General features: G+C 68.0%; 3 protein-coding genes across 3 annotated transcripts; all 3 read right to left on the bottom strand.

The window, feature by feature from the left end:
• Positions 1-31: 31 nt before the first annotated feature.
• On the bottom strand, positions 32-1840 carry B3GNT3 (UDP-GlcNAc:betaGal beta-1,3-N-acetylglucosaminyltransferase 3; the record flags this gene model as incomplete). Its single annotated transcript, XM_080359198.1, has 2 exons — positions 32-1153; positions 1814-1840. 2 exons carry the CDS (start codon positions 1838-1840, stop codon positions 32-34), a joined length of 1149 nt encoding a protein of 382 aa, XP_080215324.1.
• A 1578-nt stretch (positions 1841-3418) lies between these two features.
• On the bottom strand, positions 3419-10817 carry FCHO1 (FCH and mu domain containing endocytic adaptor 1; the record flags this gene model as incomplete). The annotated part of the gene is made up of 27 exons (XM_080359548.1): positions 3419-3557; positions 3792-3956; positions 4042-4106; positions 4280-4479; positions 4583-4715; positions 5154-5309; positions 5388-5499; positions 5843-5948; positions 6044-6162; positions 6329-6952; positions 7051-7142; positions 7237-7279; positions 7365-7427; positions 7521-7545; positions 7625-7803; positions 7893-7947; positions 8030-8051; positions 8420-8492; positions 8582-8626; positions 8727-8823; positions 8914-9012; positions 9439-9543; positions 9632-9784; positions 9858-9999; positions 10080-10154; positions 10238-10329; positions 10791-10817. The coding sequence occupies 27 exons, from the start codon at positions 10815-10817 to the stop codon at positions 3535-3537; spliced, it is 3090 nt and encodes a 1029-aa protein (XP_080215674.1). The 3' UTR covers positions 3419-3534.
• A 3844-nt stretch (positions 10818-14661) lies between these two features.
• Positions 14662-22483, bottom strand: MAP1S (microtubule associated protein 1S; the record flags this gene model as incomplete). Its single annotated transcript, XM_080359199.1, has 7 exons — positions 14662-15548; positions 16081-16298; positions 16480-19690; positions 20052-20192; positions 20266-20348; positions 20862-20963; positions 22291-22483. The coding sequence occupies 7 exons, from the start codon at positions 22481-22483 to the stop codon at positions 15393-15395; spliced, it is 4104 nt and encodes a 1367-aa protein (XP_080215325.1). The 3' UTR covers positions 14662-15392.
• Between the last annotated feature and the right edge of the window lie 589 nt (positions 22484-23072).

Here is a 23072-nt window from a genome sequence, read left to right on the forward strand (position 1 = left end):
GGTCCCGGGCTCTCGGTCCTCCTCAGCCACCCTAGAAGATGCTGATCCTCTTGCCGCAGCGCAGGTGGGGCTCGTGGATGGCATCCCACATCACCACCATCTCGTAGGGCAAAAAGCGATGCACCAGCAGCAGCTCCCGGTAGTAGCAGGGATCAAAGGGGTCGGCCCTGCCCGGCGCCCCCACGCCCATGGTCCGGATGCCGGCGTGGGAGGCGGGCGACAGCCCTGCCTTCTCCAAACACATGCCCAGGTAGACGTCGTCGATGGGGAACAGCGCGATGCTCTGCGATTGCCGGGTGATGACGCGGGCGGTGAAGCCGGACATGAGCATCCCGCCGCCGCCGCAGTAGGGCGGGTACCGCTCGGCCGCCATGAGCTGCCGCGGCACAAAGTACTTGCTGCCCTGGATGCGGACGGGGAAGTTGTTGATGAAGAGCTGCCCCACCATGAGGTGCTTCTCCTGGGTGCCCTGGCTGGCCATGGCGAAGTGGACCATGTTGTCTGTGTTGACGAAGACGTCGTCGTCACCGTTGAAGATGAAGCGGGCGCCGGGGCAGTGTTCCTCCAGCCAGGCGTGGAACAGGACCTGCTTCAGCGTCAGGTTGAAGAACGTGTCTTTGAAGTCCCACTGCAGCACATCCCGGTGCTCCTGCTGCTCCACCCGCAGCAGCCGGTTGAGCTTCTTGGTATCCCAGGCATTGGGGGACACCCCCACGAGGAAGACCCTGCGGATGAAGGCTCCTTCAAAGGCCCTCTCCTTCCCCCACGTCTTGCGGATCACCTCCCGCCGCTCGTAGTTCGCCGGTGATGACTTAATGGCCAAGAGGAGGAAGACGTTGGGGGACCCCTCGGGGCCCCCACACTTGCCGGGGACGCCGAGCAGCTCCGGGAAGGAGCGGCAGTGCTGGTACCGCATGAAGTCCTGCACATGGCGGGGCAACTTGGCAAAGCCGGAGATGTTGTGCACCGAGACGTTGGCCACGCACGGGACCACGGTGGGCGGCACATGGAGTGGGGGGAGCCGGGGGGCCAGACGGGGGCTGGGGGGGATTTTCTGCAGGGGGACAGTGTGGTAGAACAGGTAGCAGAGCCCCAGCACCCCCACGGCCACCAGAGCCCACAGATCCAGCCTGTAGCACCGCAGGGACGTGCTCTGCAAGAGATGGGGAGGGGATTGGGCGCTGGGCATCTCCGCAGCCCCCCGGGCCATCCAGACCCAGATCCGGGGTGCAGCATCCTTCCTGCCAGGCGGAAGGGACCGGGGAGATGCCCCCGTGTCAGACGGTCACACCGTGCCACCAGGAAGCTGTTTGCTGTCACACATGGGGGGCCCAGGCTGGGCAGGGCACCCATGGGTGCTGGGCGGAATCCGGCTCCTCCACCTGCACTGGGCAATGGTCCCAAACCAAACAGTAATGTCCTGGTTCTGGGATGGGGCCGTTCTCTGGGAGAGCCCCAAAACCTGGGGGTGGCCAGCGAGGGTGCACAGCCCCCCCGGTGTGGGGAGTTAGCAAAGGAGGTACCACCAGCCTGAGGCATCATCGGGTGGTGGGGGGTGGTCCTGGGTGCAAGGAGCCCACCCCGGTTTGCTGTGAGCAGCACTTGCCCTTAGAGACAAAGCACCGGGACAGGGGCCCCCCAAAAAAATATGGGGACCCAGCAAAAGCCCGGCTGCCGCTTGTCCCCCGGCCCCTGTGCAGAACCCGGCCGGACCTCACCCAAGGTGGGGACCCCGTCCTGGGGCCCAGGAGCACCCACTGGGACCCTCCGCACCACAAAGAGCAATGAGACCCCCCCCAGACCCCTTTGGTACCTTGTCATAGAGCCAGCTCTGGGCCATCGTCACACCGCACCTGTCCCCAGCGGCACAGGGATCTGCTGCGGGGATCCTCCCCCTGCCAGCTGCCACGTCCTCCTGTCCCTCCACCTGCCCGTCTGTCCACCCGCTCCTCTGTCCATCCAGCTGCCGCGGCTGGGACAGCGGCACCCGGAGGTGCACGAAGGGGCTCAGCAGAGCGCTGCTGGCTCCCTGCCTCAGTTTCCCCAGTCCCGCAAGTGGCAGAAACCGGGAGGTTAAAGTCCCTAACACTGTGGCAAAACCAGTTCCGCAACAATGAGCCACAGGACAGAGGACATATAGGATGTATCAGGTGAACTGTGACTTCGGTGACGATGATAAGCTGGCAAGCCATGGGCAAAAAGCCAGATGCAACATTGGGAAGGAGTGTGCCAGCGGGCACGCGTGTCCCTGTGCTGGTGGCACAGTGTGACACTAAGGGAGAAGACCTCAGACCCTTTGGGACCCTTCGGGACTCTTCTGCCTTTCACCATCACCCCCGGGTGATACCTGGGCAGAGGAGCAAGGATTCCACAAGCAGGGTTTCCGAGGCGGGAATTTGGCTATAAAAAGGGACATGAAGAAGCACAGGAGCATGGCCACCATCCCGAGGACACCTCCGGCCACCGTCCCCACCGCCGGCACCGCGCCAAGCCCCGGTGCACTTGCTACAGAACACATCGCGGGAGCCAAGACTACAGATCCCATTATAAACATCGCAGGAGCCAAAAGGGAAGTGAAATCTCTGTCTCTTTTCTCTCCTTTAGATTTCTTTTCAGTAAATAATGGCAGCTATAAACCCCACCTGTGCCGCAGAACTTCCTGCCGCTAAATTATTTACCAACCGGGCTGGGCCGCAAAATAAAAGTCTTTTGTTTATGGACCTCAAGTGTGGCGTATGCTCCATCCCAACCAAGATTAATCCGAGTCACCCGTCCTCCCGTGCTGGGTGGGATGTGACAGTGGCACATCAGCCGAGCCCTGTTGCCAAGGAGGAGCCCGGATGCCCCGGGGATGGGCATCGCGACAGGGGAGAGTTGTTAGAAAACAGCATTTAATAAACCAGACAACACAGGGACCCCAAACAAGAGCCCAGGAGCACCTGCCGGGACCCCCTTGCACCACAAAGAACCATGAGACCCGCCCCCCCCAACCCGCCCGGTACCTTGTCACAGAGCCAGCCTGGGGACATCCTCACACCGCGCTGGGCACCCATCTGTCCGTCTGTCCACCCGCCCCTCTGTCCGTGGGGCAGCAGCGCCCGTGGGTGCGAGGAAAGGGCTCGGCAAGGTGCTGCCGGCTCCCTGCCTCAGTTTCCCTCGGCCCCGCAATGCTGGAGCCCCCGGGGAGCCGCGGCACGTCAGCCGAGCCCCGTTTCCAAGGAGGAGCCCGGAGGCCCCGGGGATGGGCGTCGCGGCGGGAGGCGGCGGAGTGGGCGGGTTATTGGAAAATAAAGTGTTTAATAAAAGAGCAGCTCCTGCCCCCTTCACAGCACAGAGCAGGGTGGAGGGGACCGACCGCCGGGCAGCAGGAGACGACACGGTGACAGTCACAGAACGGGGCCGGAGGGAGAGGAGGAGGAGGCTGAGGAAGGTGAGGAGGTGGCAGGACGCCCCCTCAAAGCCCCGTCCAGTGTTTCAAGTTCACACAACCAAGGGGGAGCCCCGGGGGTCTCGGGGGGTCCAGCAGGAGGCAGCTCAGGACCCTGCCAGGTAGATCCCTGCGGAGGAAAGGTGGTGGTGGGGGGGGTGCCAGGATGGGGGGAAAGAAGCTTGGGGGGGCAGGGAGGGGACCCTGGGCACCCCAGGGAGCAGAGAGGGGACCCCAGTGTACCCAGGGACATGAGGAGCGGGGAAGGGACCCTGTGCACCCCAACAAAGGGACTCCATGCACCCCAGGGCCACAGGGGATGATGAAGGGACCCCCGCACCCCCGGGTCCCCCCAAAGCCGTACCTGTAGCAAACCTCTTCTTGACCAGCGACATGCGGTACCCGGCGCTCGCCAGCTCCAGCTCCACTCCCGACAGCGTGCTGCCCTCGCTGCTGAACTGGGCGGCCACCGGACTGGGCTTACTGGGCCCGCAGAGGGGCTCCCAGCTGGCCGAGAGCCGACCACAGCCTGGGGGGGACAGCGGAGACGTTTGGGGGGGTCTGCGGGGGACAAACCTGCCCCCTGCTCCCCAGCAGCGTGGGGACAGCCTCACCTCCCTGCCCCGGGGCACCAGGGACATCCAGTAGCCTCCAGAGCAGCCTCTTCTCCTCCAGGTTCCTGCGGGGACACGGGGACATCCCCAAGCCCCCAGACCCCCAAATCCCCCTCACTTCACCCCATCCCCCCTTCTCCCACCTCCCTCCCTTCCCCACCCTGTTTCCCAGCTCAAGGTCCCCCTCTCCCACCCTGGGGGTGCGTTTGGGACCCCCGGTTCCTTTGCGTCCCCTTACCAGCTGGCCGTGGGCTGCAGCCGCAGGTTGGTGAGGGGCTCGTCCACGGGCAGGAGGACGTGGACGTTGGCGAGCGCCACGGGCAGGGCCATGGCGCCGGCGTTGTAGCCGTACTCCACGCTGACCCGCGTGGCACCGGGCGAGCAGTCCCAGCGCACGCAGAGCCGCAGCGGCGCCGCGCCGGGGCCCAGCCGCGAGAACTGGGGGTTGGCAATGGGGTTTGGGGGGGGCAGCGAGAGCCTCCCACCCCCCAGGAGCTTTGTGGGGGTCCGGGGGTCCCAGCTCTCCCTGCTCAGGGCTCACTTGGTACTTGAGCAGAGCCACGTTGTAGTAGGAGGCAGCTGGACTCTGCTCCGCTTGTTTCTGCAGATGCCCGGTCAGCGCTGCCATGTTCAGCCAGAAATCCTTGGTGCTGGGGTCACTTTGGGACGGGTCACTGCGGGGACAAGGTCAGAGCAGCAATGGGGCACCCCGGGAAACCCAGCACCCCAACACCCAGCTCTCCATCACTGCATCCACTGGGGATGCTCCGGCTCCCTGGGGACTCCAGGAACCCCATGTACCCCGGTACCCAGCTCCCAGCGCTGCACGTGCCAGCTCCCAGGATGCCCAGGCACCTCCAAAAAAACAGGTACCCCCATATACCCCAATATCCAGCTCCCAGCACTATATCTGCCAGCTCCCACCCACCTCCATAAAATCAGGTACCCTGTGTACCCCAAAATGCAGCTCCCCATCACTGCATCCACCAGCTTGCAGGATGTCTGTGCCCCCCTGGCTCGCCCTGTACCCCAATTCCAGCCCCGCCATCACTGCATCCCCCACCTCCCAAGGTCCCTGTACCCCAATACCAGCTGTCACCATGTCCCCACACCTGTAGAGCAGGTCGGCGTTGGGCAGGAACTGCTCGATGGCGCCGGCGTTGAGCAGGCGGAAGCTGAGCACGGGGGGGGCCGCGCTCCCGCTGAAGACGCGGACGATGCCGGCGGGGAAGGACATGGTGAGCTCCCCCGTCACCTTCACCAGGCAGCTGCCGGGACAGGACGGGGGTCAGCGGACACCCCAGCTGGGACGCAGCGGCTGCAGGGCCCCCCCGGGACCCCCGCACCTGTCGGCGTCGTGTCCCTTGAAGTACGCGTGGACGTACTCGGTGAAGGCGGTGGCCACGGGCAGCGTGTCCTGCGAGCCCAGCACCACGGGGCTGGGACCCCGCGACAGCCCTGGGGAGGCACATGGGAGGGTCAAAGCCTCAAAGCCTGGATGGAACCTCCCCACAACCCTGTTGGGGTGGCTCAGGACCCCCCAGGTAGATCCTGAGGGGGTGTCAGGATGGGGGGATATGCCCAAGGTGAGGACAGTCACCACTGAGGGGCCAAGGCTCAATGCCAGCCTCAAATTGGGCTACCTGCACCCCCCCAGGCTGGGCAGCACCCAGGAAGGGGGAAAGGAGCTTGGGGGGCAGGAAGGGAACCCCAGGGAGCAGAGAGGGGACCCCAGTGTACCCAGGGATATGTGGAGCAGGGAGGGGATCCCAGGCACCCCCCAAAACCCCTCAGGACCCACCGAGCGCCAGCTGGGAGACGGCGAAGAAGCCGCGCTCGCCCAGGCTGGCGGGCGCCGAGTGCGAGGGGCCGGAGCTCCAGGAGGGCAAGGGGCTCAGCGAGCGCGACTGCGGGGCGACAGCATGTCCGGGGGGAGGTCTGGGTCTGGCCCCCGCCATGGGGGTCCCCCAGCCCAGCCCCGCTCCCCCCAGCGGCCACGCACCAGGTCGGAGTTGCTGCCGGCAGCCAGACCAGCCGCAGGTCTCTTGGTGCGGGAGCGGCGCGGGGGGGCCACCAGCGGCACCTCCCGGGGGGCTGCGCTGGGCCGGGCCGGGGGAGCATCTGGGGGGGTGAGGAGAGAAACCCACCATCCAGGGGGGTCAGCAGGGTCCCACCAGCGCCAGGAGCTGGGCAGGTCTCAGCCCAGCCCAGGGGCAGAGCTAAGGGTATGGGGGGGGCAGAATTAAGGGGGATTTGGGGGGGCAGCTCCTGCACCCCCACCACTCACCCGGCTCAGGCTGCGGCGGGGGAGCCACCGACGGTCCACCCTCCATCAGCCCTGTCCCCAAGCCTTGGCATGTCCATGGCGAGGGGCTGGAGGACTCTCCCCCGCTAGGGGGGGCCGGGGAGGAGGAGGAGGACGAGGCCGAGTTGGAGGAAGGACAGGGCAGGGGGGGATGATGGTCCCCGCCAGGGCTGTGCGCTCTGCCCCACGGCGGGGGCTCCCCAAAAGGGTCGGGCGAGGGGGCTTCGGGGGGCACCGTCCCGCTGGCGCAGCGGCTGCGCCCCCGGGGGCCCGACCCCCCGTTCCCCCCCAGCCCCTTGGCCCCGGGGCCGCTGAAGACGGCGAAGCCAGGGGGCTCGGGGAGGCGGCCGGCGGGGCTGCGGGGCCGCGGCGCCCACGCCCCGGGGTCCCGGGCGGCGGGGGGTGGCGGTGGGGGGGGGTCCAGGGGGCCGGCTCGCTTGGAGAGGGGGCTCTGCGGGGTCCCCGGCTGCGGCGTCCAGGGTCTGGAGTCCGGGGAGGGTCCGGGCGGGGGGTGCGAGGGCGAGTCCAGCCCCGAGTCCTCCACGTTCTCCGGGGAGGAGGAGGAGAAGGGGGAGGAAGAGGAGGTGAGGACGTAGGTGCGGGGGGCTGCGGGGAGACCCCGTGTCAGGGCGCTGAGGCGGGGGCCATGGCACACTATGGATGCCGGGGTCCCCCCCATCATCCTCGAGCCCCCGAATCCTCACCCGGGAAATCCTCCGCTTCGAATGCTGACTCCAGGGGGGGCCCGAAGAGAGCGGCAGGGGGCACTGTGTCCGGGGGGGCTGTCCCGGGGCCGCTGTGATGGGGACAGAGGAGATGGCTCAGTGTCCCCACCCCGGGACCCCATAGGGGCCCAGCCCATGGCAACCCGGTCCCTCCCTGCCCCGTACCTGTTCACCTGTGTCACCGGGTGTCCCCTCCCGGCACCGTCACCTGCGGGGAGAGGGGACACATTGGGGTTGCACCCCACACCTCCGGGAACCCCCTGCATCCCCGGGACCCCCCAGCATGGTGTCACCTCCTGCCAGCGTCCCCTCAGGGTCTGTGTCACTTGGGGCCGGGGTCAGAGATGCCACGTGCCCTGCAGAGGGACAGGGACAGGCAGCATTAGGGGACACGGAGCCAGGAGGACACCCAAGCCGCAGCCACGCCGAGTCCGCAGGGTGGCACTTACGAGATGATTGTCGCTTGACGGTGCCCTGCAAGAGATTGGGGACAGGGGGTCACCGCTGGCCCTGGCACAGTCCCTGGGGACCTTGCAGCCCCCCCCGGGCTCACCCCAATGCTGGGGGGCAGGATGAGGTTCCCCACGGTGGCCTTGAGTTGCTCCATGGTGGCCTCAGCGCTGTCACCTGCCTCCCGGGGCTGTACCGGTTTGATGTGGACGTAAAACTTGCGGGGCTCGTCCTCGTCATAGTCGGAGTCGCTGGAGGAGCAGACGTGGTTCTCTGCCTCGGCTGAGCCCCCGTCAAGGCAAAAATGCCCCAAATCCAAAAAATCCCACCCCAAAAATCACCCCCCACCCCCCAAACCAGCTCAAGGATACTGCGGGTGACATCAGGGCGCACGGTGAAGCCGTCCTCATCCACCTCCGGGCAGCCCTGCAGGGATTCGCTCAGAGAGGCGCTCGCTTCCCAGTCCTCCCAGTATGGGAAAAGCCAAGCCTGGCACCGGGATACTCACCACCTCAGCATCGGGGGATTCCCTGGGGAACGAGAGCGGCAGCGTCACATCCCAAAGTGGGGAAGGGATGTGGGATGAGGGGATGGGATGCGGGATGCAGGGATGTAGGAATGCAACGCAGGATGCAGAGTTGGAATGCAGGGATACAAGGATATGGGATGGGATGGGATGTGAGGATGTGGGATATAAGGATGCAGGGATGCAGGAATGGGATGCAGGGATGCGGGATGCAGAGATACAAGGATGTGGGATGCAGGGATGGGGTGCAGGATGCAGGGATGGGGTGCAGGGATGTGGGATGAGGGGATGCAGGATGTAAGGATGCAGGAGGGGGTGGAACGCGGGATGCAGGGATGCGGAACGTGGGGACAGAGTACATGGGGATCTTACACAGCATCACGATCCCTCTCCTTCCGGCTCAACCCCGGGATGCGAAAAGCTTTACTACGGCTCCTCTTGGGTCCTGGGGTGGGGGCACAGGGTGATGAGCAGCCCCCCCTTAGCACCCCTAAAGTCGCAGGCGCGGGGGCTGCTGGATGCAGACGTACTTGCCTTCCTGCGCTGGGGCCAGGCGGTACTCGTCGAAATCCAGCACTCCTGCCAGCGAGAGCGGATCAGCCGGCACCACGGCTCCGGCCATGCACGAGGGAGGGGGGAGCATCGCTCCTGTGCAAATGGGGGGGAACCGCAAGCTCACCTGGCCGCTCCCGCCCCGTGCCCTTGCTCTCAGCAAACCTCCGCAGCAGCATCTCGGTGCCGATATTCTCCACGTTTTGCTTGAATTCTTCATGCACCTGGGAAGGAAAAAAAAAAGGGACACTGTATTCAAAGAGGGGGACAGTTCGAGGCTGTCCCCCAGCTGTCACACCTCCCTGGGTACTTACCTGCCCAATCTGGACGTGGGTGTCCTCCACGGAGTGCGAGTAGGAGCCGATGAGACCCTTCATGTGGCGTAGGTGGGCTTCTTCCACCTCCTGGAAGCGCTGGGGGACAAAGGGGGAGTTCAAGCACGATGGCAGGTCCCCAGGGGTCAGCGTGTAGACAGGGAGGGAGGGTCAGGCAGGACGGCGTGTCCCCAAGGAACAGGGCTCATCCAGGGTGACACGTCCCCATGTGTTGCCATCACCATGGCGGGGTGCTCAGCCAGGCTGGCACGTCCCCAAGGACCAGCCTGTCCCGAAGCAGGAAGCGAGGCGGGATGCGGGATGAGGAGATGGGATGCAGGATGTGAGGATGCGATTCAGGATGCAGAGATGGGATGCAGGGATACGAGGATCCAGAGATACAAGGATGGGATACAGAATGCACGGATGAGGGGATGCCCCCAAGGACCACCGCACCGCGCACCCGAGCATCACCTGCACCCACCCCGCTCCCGCCTGCACCCCCTGCCTGCACCCCCTGCCCACCGCAGCCGAATCCAGCATCCTCTGCTCGAAGTCGGCACGGGCAGCGTTGTACTTCTCCACCGCTCGCCGCAGCGCCTCGCCTGCCTTCTTCGACTTGAGCTCCGCCTGCGGGGACCCAGCGGTGGCAGTCAGAGCTGGGGACGGGGACAAAGGGACCACAAGGACCATGTTGGGGTTGCAGAGGGGGTCTGACCTTGTCGATCTCCTTCTGGCTGGTGCCCTCCTTGCGCAGCCGCTCGTACTCCTGGCACTTGCTGTGGTAGCTCTCCTTGGACTTGGGCAGCAGCTGGGCCACCCCGTGCAGCAGCTGGACGGCCTCCAGAGTCCCCGACACCTCCTCCTTGGACTGGGGGGGGACACGGAGGGGTGGGCAGGGGGGATCGGGGTGGGGGGGGTGGGGTAGGGGGGGGATGCGGTACCTTCTTGTGCACCCGGCCCTGCTCCTCGCCGTAGCGCGAGATCTCCTTGATGAGGTCGTGGAGCTTCTTCATCAGCTCCAGGTGGCAGAGGGCCAGCTTGTCCGAGGAGATGCGGAAAACCTCCCAGAGTGGCGCAAAAGTGCTGGGGGGGGCACAGGAAGGGATGAGCAGGGTGTCCCCCCACCAGTCAGAGCATTCCGGACCCCCCAGGCCCCCCCTTACCCCAGCTGGGTGCCATTGGTGGCCATCTTCGACAGCTTCACCATGGCCTTGGCGTAGTTCTCCTCAATGGCAGCTCTGGGGACAGTGGGGAGAGGGCGCTGGGGCCGGCGCCCGGTGATGCTGGGACCCCCCCACGGCCGCCCCCCCCAGCCCGGTACCTCTCCCGGACGAAGTCAGCCAGCTCCTTGGTGGAGATCTGCCCGTGCTTCATGTTGTGGTAGAGCACGTCGAAGCCGTGGTTCTTCTCGCCCTGGTGGGGGGGCCACCTTCAGCCCCCAAAACCCCCCCAGCACCCCACGGCGTGGGGACCCCCTCCCCAGGACAGTGACACCACCAGGAGCACCCGCTGGCACCGAGCACCATTTGGGGTGGAAACATTTCAGGGTGCACAGGGGAAACTGAGGCAGGGGGAAGAGGAAGACGCCGGCAGCTGCCAAACCAGGAAGAACCGGCCGCGCCGTGTGGTGCTGCCAACTTCCCCCCGCCCAGTGCCAGGACGGGGATCCCCATGGGGACAACGGGGACAGGGACATCACCACGGCCGGGAAACCCGCAGGCACCCACACCCATTGCTCCCCACTTCCCTCAGCAATTAATTGGCAGCGTTAATGGAGGCGCTGGGCCTTGCAAAACAACCGGTGGTGATGAACTCCCCCCCCGCAGCAAGTCCTAGAGTGTGGGGGGCACCCATGGGTGGGGGTCCAGGCTTACCCAGAAGTGCTCGGTGAAGTAGGACATCTTGGAGCGGGGGGACGGTGGTGTGGGGACCCGCAGCTCAGCTCCCGGCGCCCTGGGGACACACCTGGCCCTCACCGGGGGGGTTTGGCACGGGCCCCCCCGCACCACGCCTGCACCCGCCACTATTTATCGGTTTTGCCGGGAAAGCGCAGCCCCGTGGCCATGGAAACCGCGGGCTCCCTCGTGCCCCCCGCCACCGCTGCGGCCCCCTCCCCACGGCGGGCAGCACCCCGGGGGGGGCAGGAGGGGCTGGGGGGGCCACCCGGGCAGCGCTGGGGCCCGACACCAGATACGCAGCTAAATAATAAATGAGCGGCTGCTGCGTGACGGCGGCTGCTCCCGGCCCGGCCGTGCCGGGGGCCCCCACCCCCCAAAAATCACCCCCCCCGCCCAGCCTGCCCCCTCCTTCCCCCCAGAAATGCGGACCCAGACATATGCCCCCCCCCTCCCCGACCTGAACCCCAATAGCACCCAGTCGTGCCGGGGGTCGCCTGCCAGAGCAGTCCCCCAGCACCCAGATGGAGGGACCCCCAGGCTGTGCCCCCCCAGCCCCGTTCCCCATCATGCGCTGCAGAAAAACAGGAAACCAAAAAATCGTGCATGGCTGGAGGTTGGTGTGACGGGGGAGGGGGGATCCCCACTCACCCTGGGCTGCTGGGGGGCTCGAGGGGCCCCCCCGATCATCCTTGGCACAGCCAGGGGTCTGGAGGGGAGAGAAGGGGGTCAGGGCAGCCGCAGCCCCCCCCAAACCCCGCTCCTGCTCGCCCGATCAGGCCGTACCCTCCGCACAGGCTCAGCCACCTGTGTCTGAGCGGGGCGGGCTCAGCGCGCCCCCCCCGCGGGGCCGGAGGGGAAGCGGGGCTCGGGGAGCACCGGGGGGGCACTCAGGGCCCCCCGGACCCCGACCCGCCGCCGGTCACGAGCGGCCGCAGACGCCGCGAACCCGCCGCCACCGGCCAAAGTCCCCGGAGGTGGCAGCGGCCACCGAGTCCCCGAGCGAGCCGGGGGGTGCGGAGGGGTGCAGCATCTCGCCGGGCTGCGGCACAGACCCCCCGGGACCCCCCGCGCCCCCCAGCCGGGCGGCCCCGGCCACCCGCAGCGGTGACCTTCAGCGGAGCGGAGAGCGGAGGACGCGGGCGGCCCCCCCAGGGGTGCGGGGGGAGCTCCGGGGGGCGCCGGATCCCGCCCAGCTCGGGGAACAGCTGCACCTGCCCGGGCCGGGGGTGCTCAGTGAGGGTGGGGGGCGCGGGGAGGGGACTGTGCACCCCCCCCCCACTCCCCCGGTAGCGGGTCTTTTGGAAGGAGAAGCACCGCGGGAGGGTCGGGGCGTGCACAGGAGTACAGATGCACCCCCACCCCAAAAAAAAAGAGGGAAAGCGCCGAGCCGAGCCGAGCCCTGCACCTGCAGCGGGGGGTCGCGGTGGGGGCCGCCCGCAGCACCGGGAGCGGCGCTTTCGGTAGAGGGGGCTGCTCTGTTGCATGGGGAAGGGGGGGCTTTTATTGGGGAGGGGGCAGCGGGGGCTGCCCCGGCCCCCAGGGCGGGGTGCGCTGCAGCGGGGAGCAGAGCGGGAGGGCTCTTGCTAACGAGGGGGGTCGCGGGGCTGCACCCCAGCCGCGGGGACGGGGATGCTGCAGCGGGGGGGCTGCGCGCTCGCACGGCGCGGGAGCGGCAGGGGCTGCACGGTGGGACCGGGGGGCTGCACCCCGCTCCGGTACAGCGGGGCCGGGGGTCGCTCCTCGCTCCGCGGGCGGGACCGAGCGGCCGCGGGACCCGGGCCCGGCGGGGCCGCACTCACCTGCGGGGCCGCCCCCGCCCCGCTCCGCTCCGCCGCCGCCCCGCGCCCGTTCCGGGACGCGCGCTCCGCGCCGGGACCGCGCCGTGGGCGGGGGGAGCCCCGGGCCACGCCCCCTCCTGCCGCGCCGCTTCGCTATTGGTCACCGCTCCCGGTAGCGGTTACCGCAGCCTGCGGCCGGCGCCTCTCATTGGCCAGAACGCCGCCGCGCCGCGCGCGGGGAGGGGGGTGATTTGCATTTTTAAAGCAGCCGCCGCCCCGCAAACCGGGAGGGGATCCGGGGAGTGATGCGGGACGGGCACAGAGATCTCCGCAGCGGCACCACGGCCCCGGGGCTCCCACCCTCCCGGGCTCCCGGTCCCCCAGAGCTCCCGGTGCCGCTGTGCCCGATGCTAAAGGTGCTACCGCACCCCCCCCCCCCCCGCACCCGACGGCTGCAACCGCACCCCCGGGCCAGCCCCCGGTGCAGCCGCCCCCGCCGGTGCCAGCCGGTGCCTCGCACCCGCTGAGCTCATGCCCCGGCTCCAGCTGACACCGGGGCGGCCGCAGCGCAGCTGCGGGGCGGGGAGCGGGAGCGGCCGGGTGAAGCGGGGTCTGCCCGGGGAGGGGGAGACCAGGGGCGTCTTTCCAACCACAAACACCCTCCCCACCCGAGAGGGGGAGCCGGCCCCGTGCCAGCCCGTGTGCCACAGCCCGTGTGCCACAGCCAACGGTGGCAGAGCTGGGGGCTCAGAGGGGCCCCGTGAGACAGTGACAGCGACAGCCCCGCCCCCCCCCGCCCCAACACTGAGGGTCACCACCGAGTGACCCCCACCCCCCGCCGCAGGACCCCCGAGGAGCCCCCCACACCCTGAGACGCTGCCACGGCCCCACTGCCAGAGCAAAGGGCCTGGGGACAGGGAGGTTCTGGGGACAGAGATTTTAGGGACAGGGAGGTTCTGGGGACAGAGATTTTGGGGACAGGGAGGTTTTGGGGGTGGCTGGGATGGGGGAAATTGGGGGGGTGGCGGAGGGTGGGTGGAGAGTTTGGGTTCCCTGGTCCTGCCAGGCTCAGGCTGACCCCACAGGGTGGGGGCTCAGCTGGAGCACAGGGACATAGGACCCCCCCCCCAGCACCAGGGAGCCTCCAACCCCCCCCCGAACCGCCCACCCTCCCCTTCCCCGTGCCGAGTGTGCGGGGGCAGAGCGCGGGGGCTGCAGCCCCCCCTGCGGGCCGGGGGTGGCGGGGATGGGGATGCGGTTGTCATGGCAACCCTGCATCCATCCTCAGCAGCGCTGCTGCACCAGCCCTGCAGCACAGCCGCCCCCCCAACCCCTCTCCAACGCCCCCCCCAGATGATGCTCTGGACCCCCCAGCCCCTCTCCCGCCACCTCCCACCAGGGTGAGCCCAACCCAGCCTGCACCCCCAAATCCCCCCCAGCACCCCAGGGGCCCCCAAGTGGCACCCAGCCCGCCCCCTCCCCACCACAAAGACCAAGGGACCCCCCCCCCAAACAGGAGGCAGAGCGCAGCCGGGAGTTATCTTCTCTTTAATGCTCGTTTTCAACACATGTGCCAAACAGGAACGTGGCGTGCAAGACAGGGAGCGCTGCGGCGTCCACGGGTGGGGGGGACAGCCCTCCCCGCCCCCCCGCCAACCTCCAAACCAGCCTCCAGCTAAGAAAATAATATATAAAGCACTAAAGGTGAAACATTCAGTCCCCCCCTCCCCGAACACGTAGGACGATACAATCCAAGGTAAAAGCCCCCACAGCCACCAGCCAGTACCCGGGGCTGGGGGATCGGGGGGGGGGGGCACAGATAAATAACCTCCCGCCAGAACACGTTTGGTTTGTTCAGTTTTCACTTTTTTTTTGTTGTTTTCTTTCTTTTTAAGAAAAAAGGGAAAAAAACTCATTACAAAAAGAGCCAGTAAGGAGCCTCCTACAAAACAGGTTAGTGTTTGCCACAGCTGGGATGGGGGGGGACACACAGGTCCTGTCCCCCCCGCCCCAGGCCGGCTTTCCCCCCCAAAAATCTCTGCTCACAAATGCCCTTACAAATTGCACGTGACATTTGTTTCTTTAACAGCCTCCCAGCAACTTGAGGGGTGGTGGGTGGGTGCCATGGGTGCAGCGAGCTGTCAGGTCCCAGCAGAGAGGACAGCGCCCCCCCTGCAGGTGCTGCACGTGACGGGGGGTCCGGTCGTGCTGGGGGTGGGGGACAGTGCTGGGGACAAAGCCCCGGGGCCGTAGTGCTGGAGGAGCAGCCGCTGCAGCCCCGTGAACCAGGGGGGTCTGTCCCAGCCTGGTGCCCCCACCCAGAAAGGGGAACAGGCCCCCCCGGGGGCCGGGGTTGTGGGTACGGGGGGGGGGCAGTAGTGGCTTGTCCATGGAGGGGGTAGGGGCAGCAAATGACAAAATTTACCCTGTTAAATCGAGTGGGGCCGGGAAACGGCTCAGAACCGCGGGGCGGGGGGGTGGATCCCGTCCCCCCCCCCAAAAGGCAGTGTCGCCCCAGCCCCGGCTGGTCCCTCACCCACCTCCCCCCATGACGGCGGTGGGTGCAGAGCGAGGGGTGGGCATGCGGGAGCCACGCGGCCTGTGGGTGCTGTGGGGAGCCCCCCGCCAGTCCTGGGGGTGCTGGGGGGGGCCACGAGCCCATTCCCCCCACCAGCAGACCCCCCTCTCCCTCCCCGCTGAGCCACAGCGGCTGGTGCAGCCCTGCAGGGATGGAGAGGGGGGGTTCACGGAGGAGGAGGAGGAGGGTGGGGATGAAGCCCATGCCACAGCCCCCCCATCCTCAGAACTCCACCTTGCAGGCGGGGAAGGTCTCATCCTGCATGGCCACGGTGCTGTTGCTGCCCAGCACCGTGATGCCCAACTCCTGCTGCCGGTCGTGGGTCTCCTGGTACCACTCGTGCATCACCAGCGAGTCGAAGGTGGGGATCAGGGTCACCTGGAGGAGTCACCACGTCACCAACCCCCAGAACCGGAGGATCGTTGGGGTTGGAAAAGATCTTTAAGATCGAGTCCAACCATAACCCACCCCAGCACTGCCCCATGTCCTGAGAACCTCGTGTCCGTCTGTCCAGCCCTCCAGGGATGGTGACTCCAGCACTGCCCTGGGCAGCCTGTTCAATGCCCCACAGCCCTTTGGGGAAGAAATTGTTCCCAAATCCAACCTCAACCTCCCCTGGCGCAACTTGGGGCCGTTTCCTCACTAAACCCCCCAGGTCCCTCAGCCGCTCCATCACCCTTGTGCTCCAGCCCCTTCCCCAGCTCCGTTCCCTCTCTCCACTCGCTCCAGCACCTCAAGGGCGTGAGGGGCCCAAAACTGCCCCCAGGATTTGAGGTTTGGCCTCCCCAGGTCCCCGCACAGGGATGGTCGCTGCCCTGGTCCTGCTGGCCACACCAGTGCTGGTACCAGCCAGGACGCTGGTGGCCCCTGGGCACACACTGGCTCATGTTCAGCTCTGGGGGGGGCTCACCTGGGTGTCGGTGCCCCACTGGTGCTTGCCGGCCAGGAGGGCGTCGAGGAGGGGGCGCAGCACCCCCTCCTTCAGGTGGTCGTCCCCGCTCACCACGTAGCACAGGGACCGCACGCGCCGGAAAAACTCCTCATCCACCGTCCGGGCGCTCCAGGAGCCGGGCAGGTACGCCAGGTCCACGTAGACGGGGGGGCCCGGGGGGGCAGCGGTTCGTGTGCCTGCCGGGATGGGGGGACGGGAGGTGTGAGTGACACCCCCAAACCCCTCACCCCGCTGCGGTGCCTCCCAGCGGCTCCAGCATGGGGACACCAGGACCCCCGTGTCCCCTCGGCAGCCCCATACCCACCAGGACCCCCCAGCCCCATACCCGCCAGGACCCCCGTGTCCCCCGCCGTGTACCTGCTGGTGACGCTCTGCCAGCTCCCGCTGCCATCCGGGCTCCAGCGCCGCGCATTGTCCCCGAGGTGCGGGTGTCCCCGCCGGCGAGACCCTTCTTGTCCCCAAGGGGCAGCTTGGCCTTGTCCCCAGTGTCACGGGCCGAGCTGGTGGCAGCCCTGGCCTTGGGGGGCAGCGTGGGGTGGCGGGGGGGCTCGGCTCTGGGGGTGGCGGGTGCCGAGCCCACGCGGGACGGGGTCCTCTTCACCTTGCCGGGGGGGGGCTCCTTCTTCCCGGCCGGCAGCGCCTCGGGGTCCACCATGCAGATGCCCGGCTGGGCGGGGAGGGGACATGGGTCCCTCATGGGGGCTGGGAGGGGGTCCCGGACCCTGGCCGTGCCGCGGGGGGGCTGCTCCGAGTCCTCGTCCGACTCCAGCCCGTCAGCCAGGAGGGAGGGGCAGTCCTCGGTGGCCGGAGGGACGTCGGAGTCGGAGAGGGTGGGCAGCGACTCGCTGACGGAGGTGGGGGGCGTCTCGCCCGGCGGCTGGGGGGGGCGGCCCCGCGGTGGCACCAGCTCCTGCGACGGGTCACTGTCCGACAGCTCCCGGGGGCTGGCGGCGGCCGAGGGCGACCGCTCCGATTTGGGATGCTCGAACTCGCAGGGGGACACCAAGCACAGGTCCACGTCGTGGGGCGAGTCGGAGCGGCGGCCCGGCCGCACCACTGCGTCACCGTCAGCCCGCGGCGGGTGGTGGCACGGCCGCAGCGGCAGTGACAACCCGCCCTTGGTGGCCTCCGGCTCCGGTGTCCCCCCGGCGCCCCGGGACCGCCTGCCGTCCTCCGGCGGGGACTCGCTGACGGGCGGCAGCACCTGCTCGAAGGACACGGAGAGCGACTCGTCCACCTCGGTGGAGTGCGGGGACCCCACCTCGGCCGGCAGCGAGGGGGTGGTGATGGTCGGGGACACGTCGGGGACGTCGTCCTTGAAGGGGCTGAGGGACAAGCAGCCCGCCTGCTTCTCCTGCGCGGCGCCGTCCTGCGCGGCTTTGCCCCCGGCCGCGGCCCAAGGGTTCGGCTGCCGGTTGCCGCCCGGCTCCTCGGCGCCGTTGTCCACCGGTGACTGGTGGAAGGGCGTGTGGCCGGCGCTGGCCGGCCCCGAGCTGGCCGGGGACATCATCTCCAGCGTCTTCTCCTCGGAGCTGCCGCAGGCGTCCTCGCCGCCCTCGGGGCCGTGGTTGAGCATCCCGGTGGGCGTCAGGTCGAAGTTGACGCTGCGGTCGCTCTTGGGGGTCCTGGCCAGGGGCGAGGGGGGGCACACGGCTCGCAGGGGGCTGTTCTCCAGGTGGCGGAACCGCTGGGGGCTGTCGGGGTCCTCCAGGCCGTTCTCCAGGCAGGATGAGTCCCCTTGGCCCCCGGCCCCCCCGTTCTCCATTGGCGAGGGCTCCAGCTCACTCTCGGCCGTGGTGATGCCTTCATCCGTGGATTCCTCCTTCCTCCTCCTCCCGGCGGCCCCCGGCGAGGCGGCCCCGCGGCCCCGCTCGGCCTCCAGCAGCATCTCCTCGGGGGACGAGGACTTGGAGCCATCCGACGCCCCCGGCTCCTTCCTGGCACCTCCCTCCCGGGGGGTTTTGCCCTTGGGCTTCTCCGGCTCCTTTTTCGGGGGCGGTTTCTTGATGCTGCCGGCCTTGGCCAGGGGCTTGCGGGGCTCCGGCACCGGCGTCTTCCGCACCGGCGTCTTGGCGGGAGCCTTGGCCTCTGCTTTGCTCTCCTTGCGCGCCGGCTCGGCCTTCGCCTCCTTCTTCGGCACCTTCGCCTCCTTCTTGGCCTCGGCCGCCTCCTCCTTCTTCAGCGGCTTCTTCTCCTCTTTGCGGGGGACGGGCTCCTTCTTGGGCGCCACCTTCTCCTTGCTCAGCTTTGGCTTCACGTCCACCTTCAGCTTCTCCAGGGAAGAATCCAGCTTGGCTCGAGCATCCTTGGCTTTCTCCTCCTCCGACCCCGCTCTGGCCGTCTCCCCCAGGGGTTTGGGCTTCTCCTTGGTCCCAACCTTCACCTCCTTCCTCTCCGCTTTTGGTGGAGCCCTCTCCTTCGGCGCCGGCGTCCCGGTGTCCACCAAGCTGAGCTTGGAAGCCGATTTCAGGCTCTCCTTGCTCTCCGCCCTCTTCTGTTTGAGCAACTTCTCCGGTTGGGACCCCAGCGTCCCCTTCAAGTCATTCTTGGTGACCACGGGATGCTTGAGGAACTCCAGGTGCTTCACCTTCTCCAGCCCCTCCAGGATGCGGCCCTGGGGGGTGCAGCCGGGGAAGAGGACGCGGATGATCTTCTCGCTGGGGCTGACGGGGTGCCAGACCAGCAGGGCGCACACGGACGTCAGGCACTGCAGCGGCAGGTCCTGCTCCCTGGGGCAGCCGCTGTCCCCCGCCCACTGCTGCAGCAGGAACTCCAGCTCCTTGGTGCCCTTCACGGGGTTGAGGACGTACAAGTCCAGCCGGCCCACTCCCATCTTCTGGAAGAGGACGGTGGGCTCGGCGCGGGGCCCGTTGTCCCGGGCCAGCGGGTTGGGACGGATCCCCAACTTCTCCAGGTAGTGCAGGGTCAGGGCGGCCTCGTCGCAGCTCTTCAGCACCCGCGAGTTGCCCTCGATGGCCTTCAGCTTCTCGGAAGCGTTGAGGAAGACGACGCCCAGCTCGGGGGAGATGAGGTTCTTGGCCCAGTCGCCCCCGGTGCCCTGCGAGCCCTGGGACGGGTCCTCCTCCAGCTCGGCCAGTTTCCTCTGCAAGAAGCTGTTGACGCCGGGCAGGCTGTCGGTCCCCGCGTGCGTCACCAGGATGGAGTCGACGCGGTCCAGGTGCCGGACCAGCTTCCAGAAGGACGATTTGGGGTTGGAACCGCCGTTAACCAGAACGTTGAAGCCGTTGACGGCAAAAAAAGCCGAGTCCCCTCTCCCGCCCGGGAAGATATAGCAGCAGGGCTTGGAGAGCTTGAGGAAGCCGACCATGGTGGGGGGCTCGAGGAGGTCGAAGGGGGACTGGGGCTCCAGAGACTCCGAGAGATACTCCATGAACTCCTCCAGCCCCTCCATGGCGGGCAGGACGCAGCCCGGGTTGTAGCGCAGCTCGATGAAGTCCTGCAGGTTGTGATGGTCCAGCCCCGCGTCCCTCCACTCCCCGAAATCGGGGCAGCTGATGGTCAGCGTGGCCTTGGCCGAGGGGGCTGCGGAGCTCAGGATGTCCCCTACCTGCCAGGGGACGGGGACAGGGCTTCAGGCGGAGTGCGGCGCCCAGGGGGGGCCCGGCCGCAGCGCCCCCTCCTCAGCAAACACAGCGCACCCCCTGCCCGGGGGTCCCCCACTCGCACCCACCCCCGGCTGCTGCTCAGGACCAGGCCGTGGCCGGGCTGCCCCCGCAAGCCCCGCGGGGGAGGACGTGCCGGCGCGGCTGCTGCGGCGCAGACGGCTGGACCAGCCTCCCCCTCCGTGCCGAGACGCCGGAGAACGTGAGCAGACGCTCGCTCCAGTAACACCAGCCCGCGGCCCCCCCGTGCACCAGCAGGAGCTGGGGGGGCAGGCAGGTCCCCCCCGGGCGCCCCCAGCTCCGCACCTCCTTGTCGGTGAAGATCTGGATGAAATCCCGCAGGGAGAAGGAGCCCGTCTGCAGCATCAGCTCCCCCGTCTCCTCCACGCAGGGGCCGGCGAACACCAGCAGCTTGTGCTGCGACACATCCGTGATGAGGTTCCGCAGCTGAGGGGACACGGGGGACGTGAGGATGTCACCGCGCTCCACCCGACGGCCCCCCCGCCCCCCCGGGGCTCACCTCGTCACACAGGGACTTGTCAGAGGGGTTGAGCAGCACCAGGGTCTCCAGCACGTCCCCGCGGTGGTGGAGGGTCCGCTGACCTGCGGGGACCCAGCGCTGTCACCCCCGCCTTCCCAAAACCGCGGGGCTGCACCTCGCGTTGGCCTCATCCCATGGAGGTGGGACAGGGGGGACACAGGACACTCCCCTTGCAAAGAGGGACAGGCACCGTCCCGCTGCCGGACAGCGCGGGGCCAGCGGATCCGCTGAGCCCAGGGACACGTTTCCCGTGTCCTTCCTGCCGTGGGGAGGGAGCGAAAAGGGGGCGACAGGCTGGGGGAGCCCCTCTTGTCCCCTCCGAGCAGCGCAGCAAGCCCTGAGCGCTCCCAGGGGGGCCTGGGGGCCGCACCCCCTTCCTAAACAGGCGGGAACCCACTGGAGACCTTTTTTCCATGGGAAATCGCGCCGGGATGGGTGGAGGAAGTGGCTTCTCACGTGGGGGGATCATGGGGCTTGGCTGGGGGGGCCACAAAGCGAAGCCTGTTCCCGTCATGGCCAGAGGGTTCCCCACACCCCACCAATTAAAAAGTGCTGCGGGGGGGGCGCTTTGTTACCTTTCACGATGCTGGAAAAAGTGGCCGAGTGGCGGGACACAAAGAGCTTCAGCTGCTCGTCCAGGTTGCAGGAGGTGAGGTCGATGTCCCAGGAGCGGATCCCTTTGGGGGGGACACACCAAAAAAAGGCTCAGCCCTGTTAGCACCCACCAGCACCCACCGCAGCACCCACGTGGTTTATACAAGAAGCAGCAGCGTGGGGATTGTGTCCCCCATGTCCACCTTGGTCCCCCCTCCGATGTCACCCTCAGGTGTTTGGGGACACCCCGGCGAGCCCCCAAGCCCAGGCTGATGTACCGACCGGCAGGTGAGCACCGTGCGCGGTGACTCACGGCAGCACCGGCTCTGCCAAAACCCAAAACCCCGGCCCCCGGGCGCAGCTCGTCAGAGCCGGCAATTAAAGGAATTAACGGTGCCGGAGGATTTGAGGATTTGGCACCGGTGCGGGTGTCCCCGAGCGGGGTCAGATGCAGCCCCAAAACCACCCAGGACCCCTTTAGGGGGGGGATTTGGGGGGCTACCAGCCCCCCCACTGCAGGGGCCACCCAGTATGGCCACAACCGGTCCCACCACCGGCCCGGCGAAGCGGTGGCGATGGCGTAACCAGCCGGGTGGCTGCGGGGGGGTTGCACAAATTTTGCACAAGGCACCAGGCGAGGGGTTGGGGCCCTTTTGGGGCGGTTTTTGCAGTTTGGGGCCGTTTTTTTGGGGTGGTTTTGCTGCTCGGGGCCGGCGAGGTTCGGTCCTGCCCTGCAGGGTGAGGGGGGGACTCAAGGCTGTCCTGGTGATATGTGTGTCCCCCCCATGCTTTTGGGGACCTGCTCCAGCACAGGCTGCTCTGCGGTCACAGCCGGAGGCAGATCCAGGGGGCTTAGGGGGGGCAGATCCAGGGGGCTTAGGGGGGCAGATCCCCGAGGTCTGGGGAGGCAGATCCAGGGGTCTGGGGCAGCAAAAGGGGCAGATCCCGGGGGTCTTGGGGGGGCAGATCCCAGGGGTCCAAGGAGCCAGATCCTGGGGATTTAGGGGGGACAAATACTGGGGATTTAGGCGACCAGATCCTGGGGGCTTGGGGGGGACAGATCCTGAGGATTTAGGGGGGACAGATCCCGGGGGTTTAGGGGACCAGATCCTGGGGATTTAGGGGGGACAGATCCCGGGGGTTTAGGGGGGACAGCTCCTGGGGCTTTGGGGGCCGCAGATCCCGGGGCTCTGGACCTGGGGTGGGAGCAGAACTTGGGGTTCCCGATCCTGGAGACCCGGGACGGGAGGGGGCGAACTGGGAGGGCCCGGGGCGGGGTGGGAGGGGACAGGTCAGATCCCGGGAGACCCCGGGACAGGGAGGGGGCGCCCCCGGCCAGCGGATCCCGGAGCTTCCCGCTCGGGGGAGGCCCCGTCCCGCGGGCCCGCAGGGGGGCAGCCCCGGGCTCACCTCGCTCCAGCTGCTGCAGCGCGGCGGCCAGCAGGCCGGGCCGGTGGCAGCCGCCGCCCACGATGGCCAGCAGCGAGTAGCGGCGCGGCCCCGCGGCGGGGCCGGGAGGCGCAACCGGAGCCGGAGCCGCCGCCGCCGCCCGGCCCGCGCCCCCCGCAGCCCCCGCGGCCCGAACCGCCGCCGCCGCCGCCATCTTCGGCGCCCCCGCCCGCCGCGCCGGGCCACGCCCCCGCTGCGCCGCCAATCCCCGCCCACTGATGTCACCGCCGGCCAATGGGGCGTCGCGGCGGGGAAAAAGACGGGGAGGGGTAGGGGAGGACTGGGAGGCCTTAAAGGGGCAATGGCGGGGTGGGGCCGCTGTGGTGGGGTCCGCTGCCCGCGCAGTGCAGTGCGGTGCAGTGCGGTGCAGTGCAGTGCAATTAAGTTGCAGTGTAGCGTAGTGCAGTTGCATTGTAGTGCAATGCAAGGGGCGCGCAGGCCAGTGTGGAGCTGCGAATGACCGTTGCAGGGCAGTGCAGCGATGGGAGGCAGCGTGGGGATGGGGCTGTGCAGTGCACTGCAGAGCTGGGGGTTCGTGATGCAGCGGGGTGCAGTGCTGGGATGGGGCTGCGTGGCACAGCGCAGTGCAAGGGACACGCTGTGCGGTGCAGGGGCTGTGCAGTGAGTGCAGTGCAGTGTGTGACCCAGCAGCCATGGGCCGGCCTGGGCTGTGCAGTGCAGGATGGAGCAGGATGGGGCTGGGCTGTGCAGCCCCCTCACCCCCCGCCCTCAGCCTCCGTTCC

This window comes from Nesoenas mayeri (genome assembly GCF_963082525.1).
Source record: "Nesoenas mayeri genome assembly, chromosome: 25".
Classification (NCBI taxonomy): Eukaryota; Metazoa; Chordata; class Aves; order Columbiformes; family Columbidae; genus Nesoenas; species Nesoenas mayeri.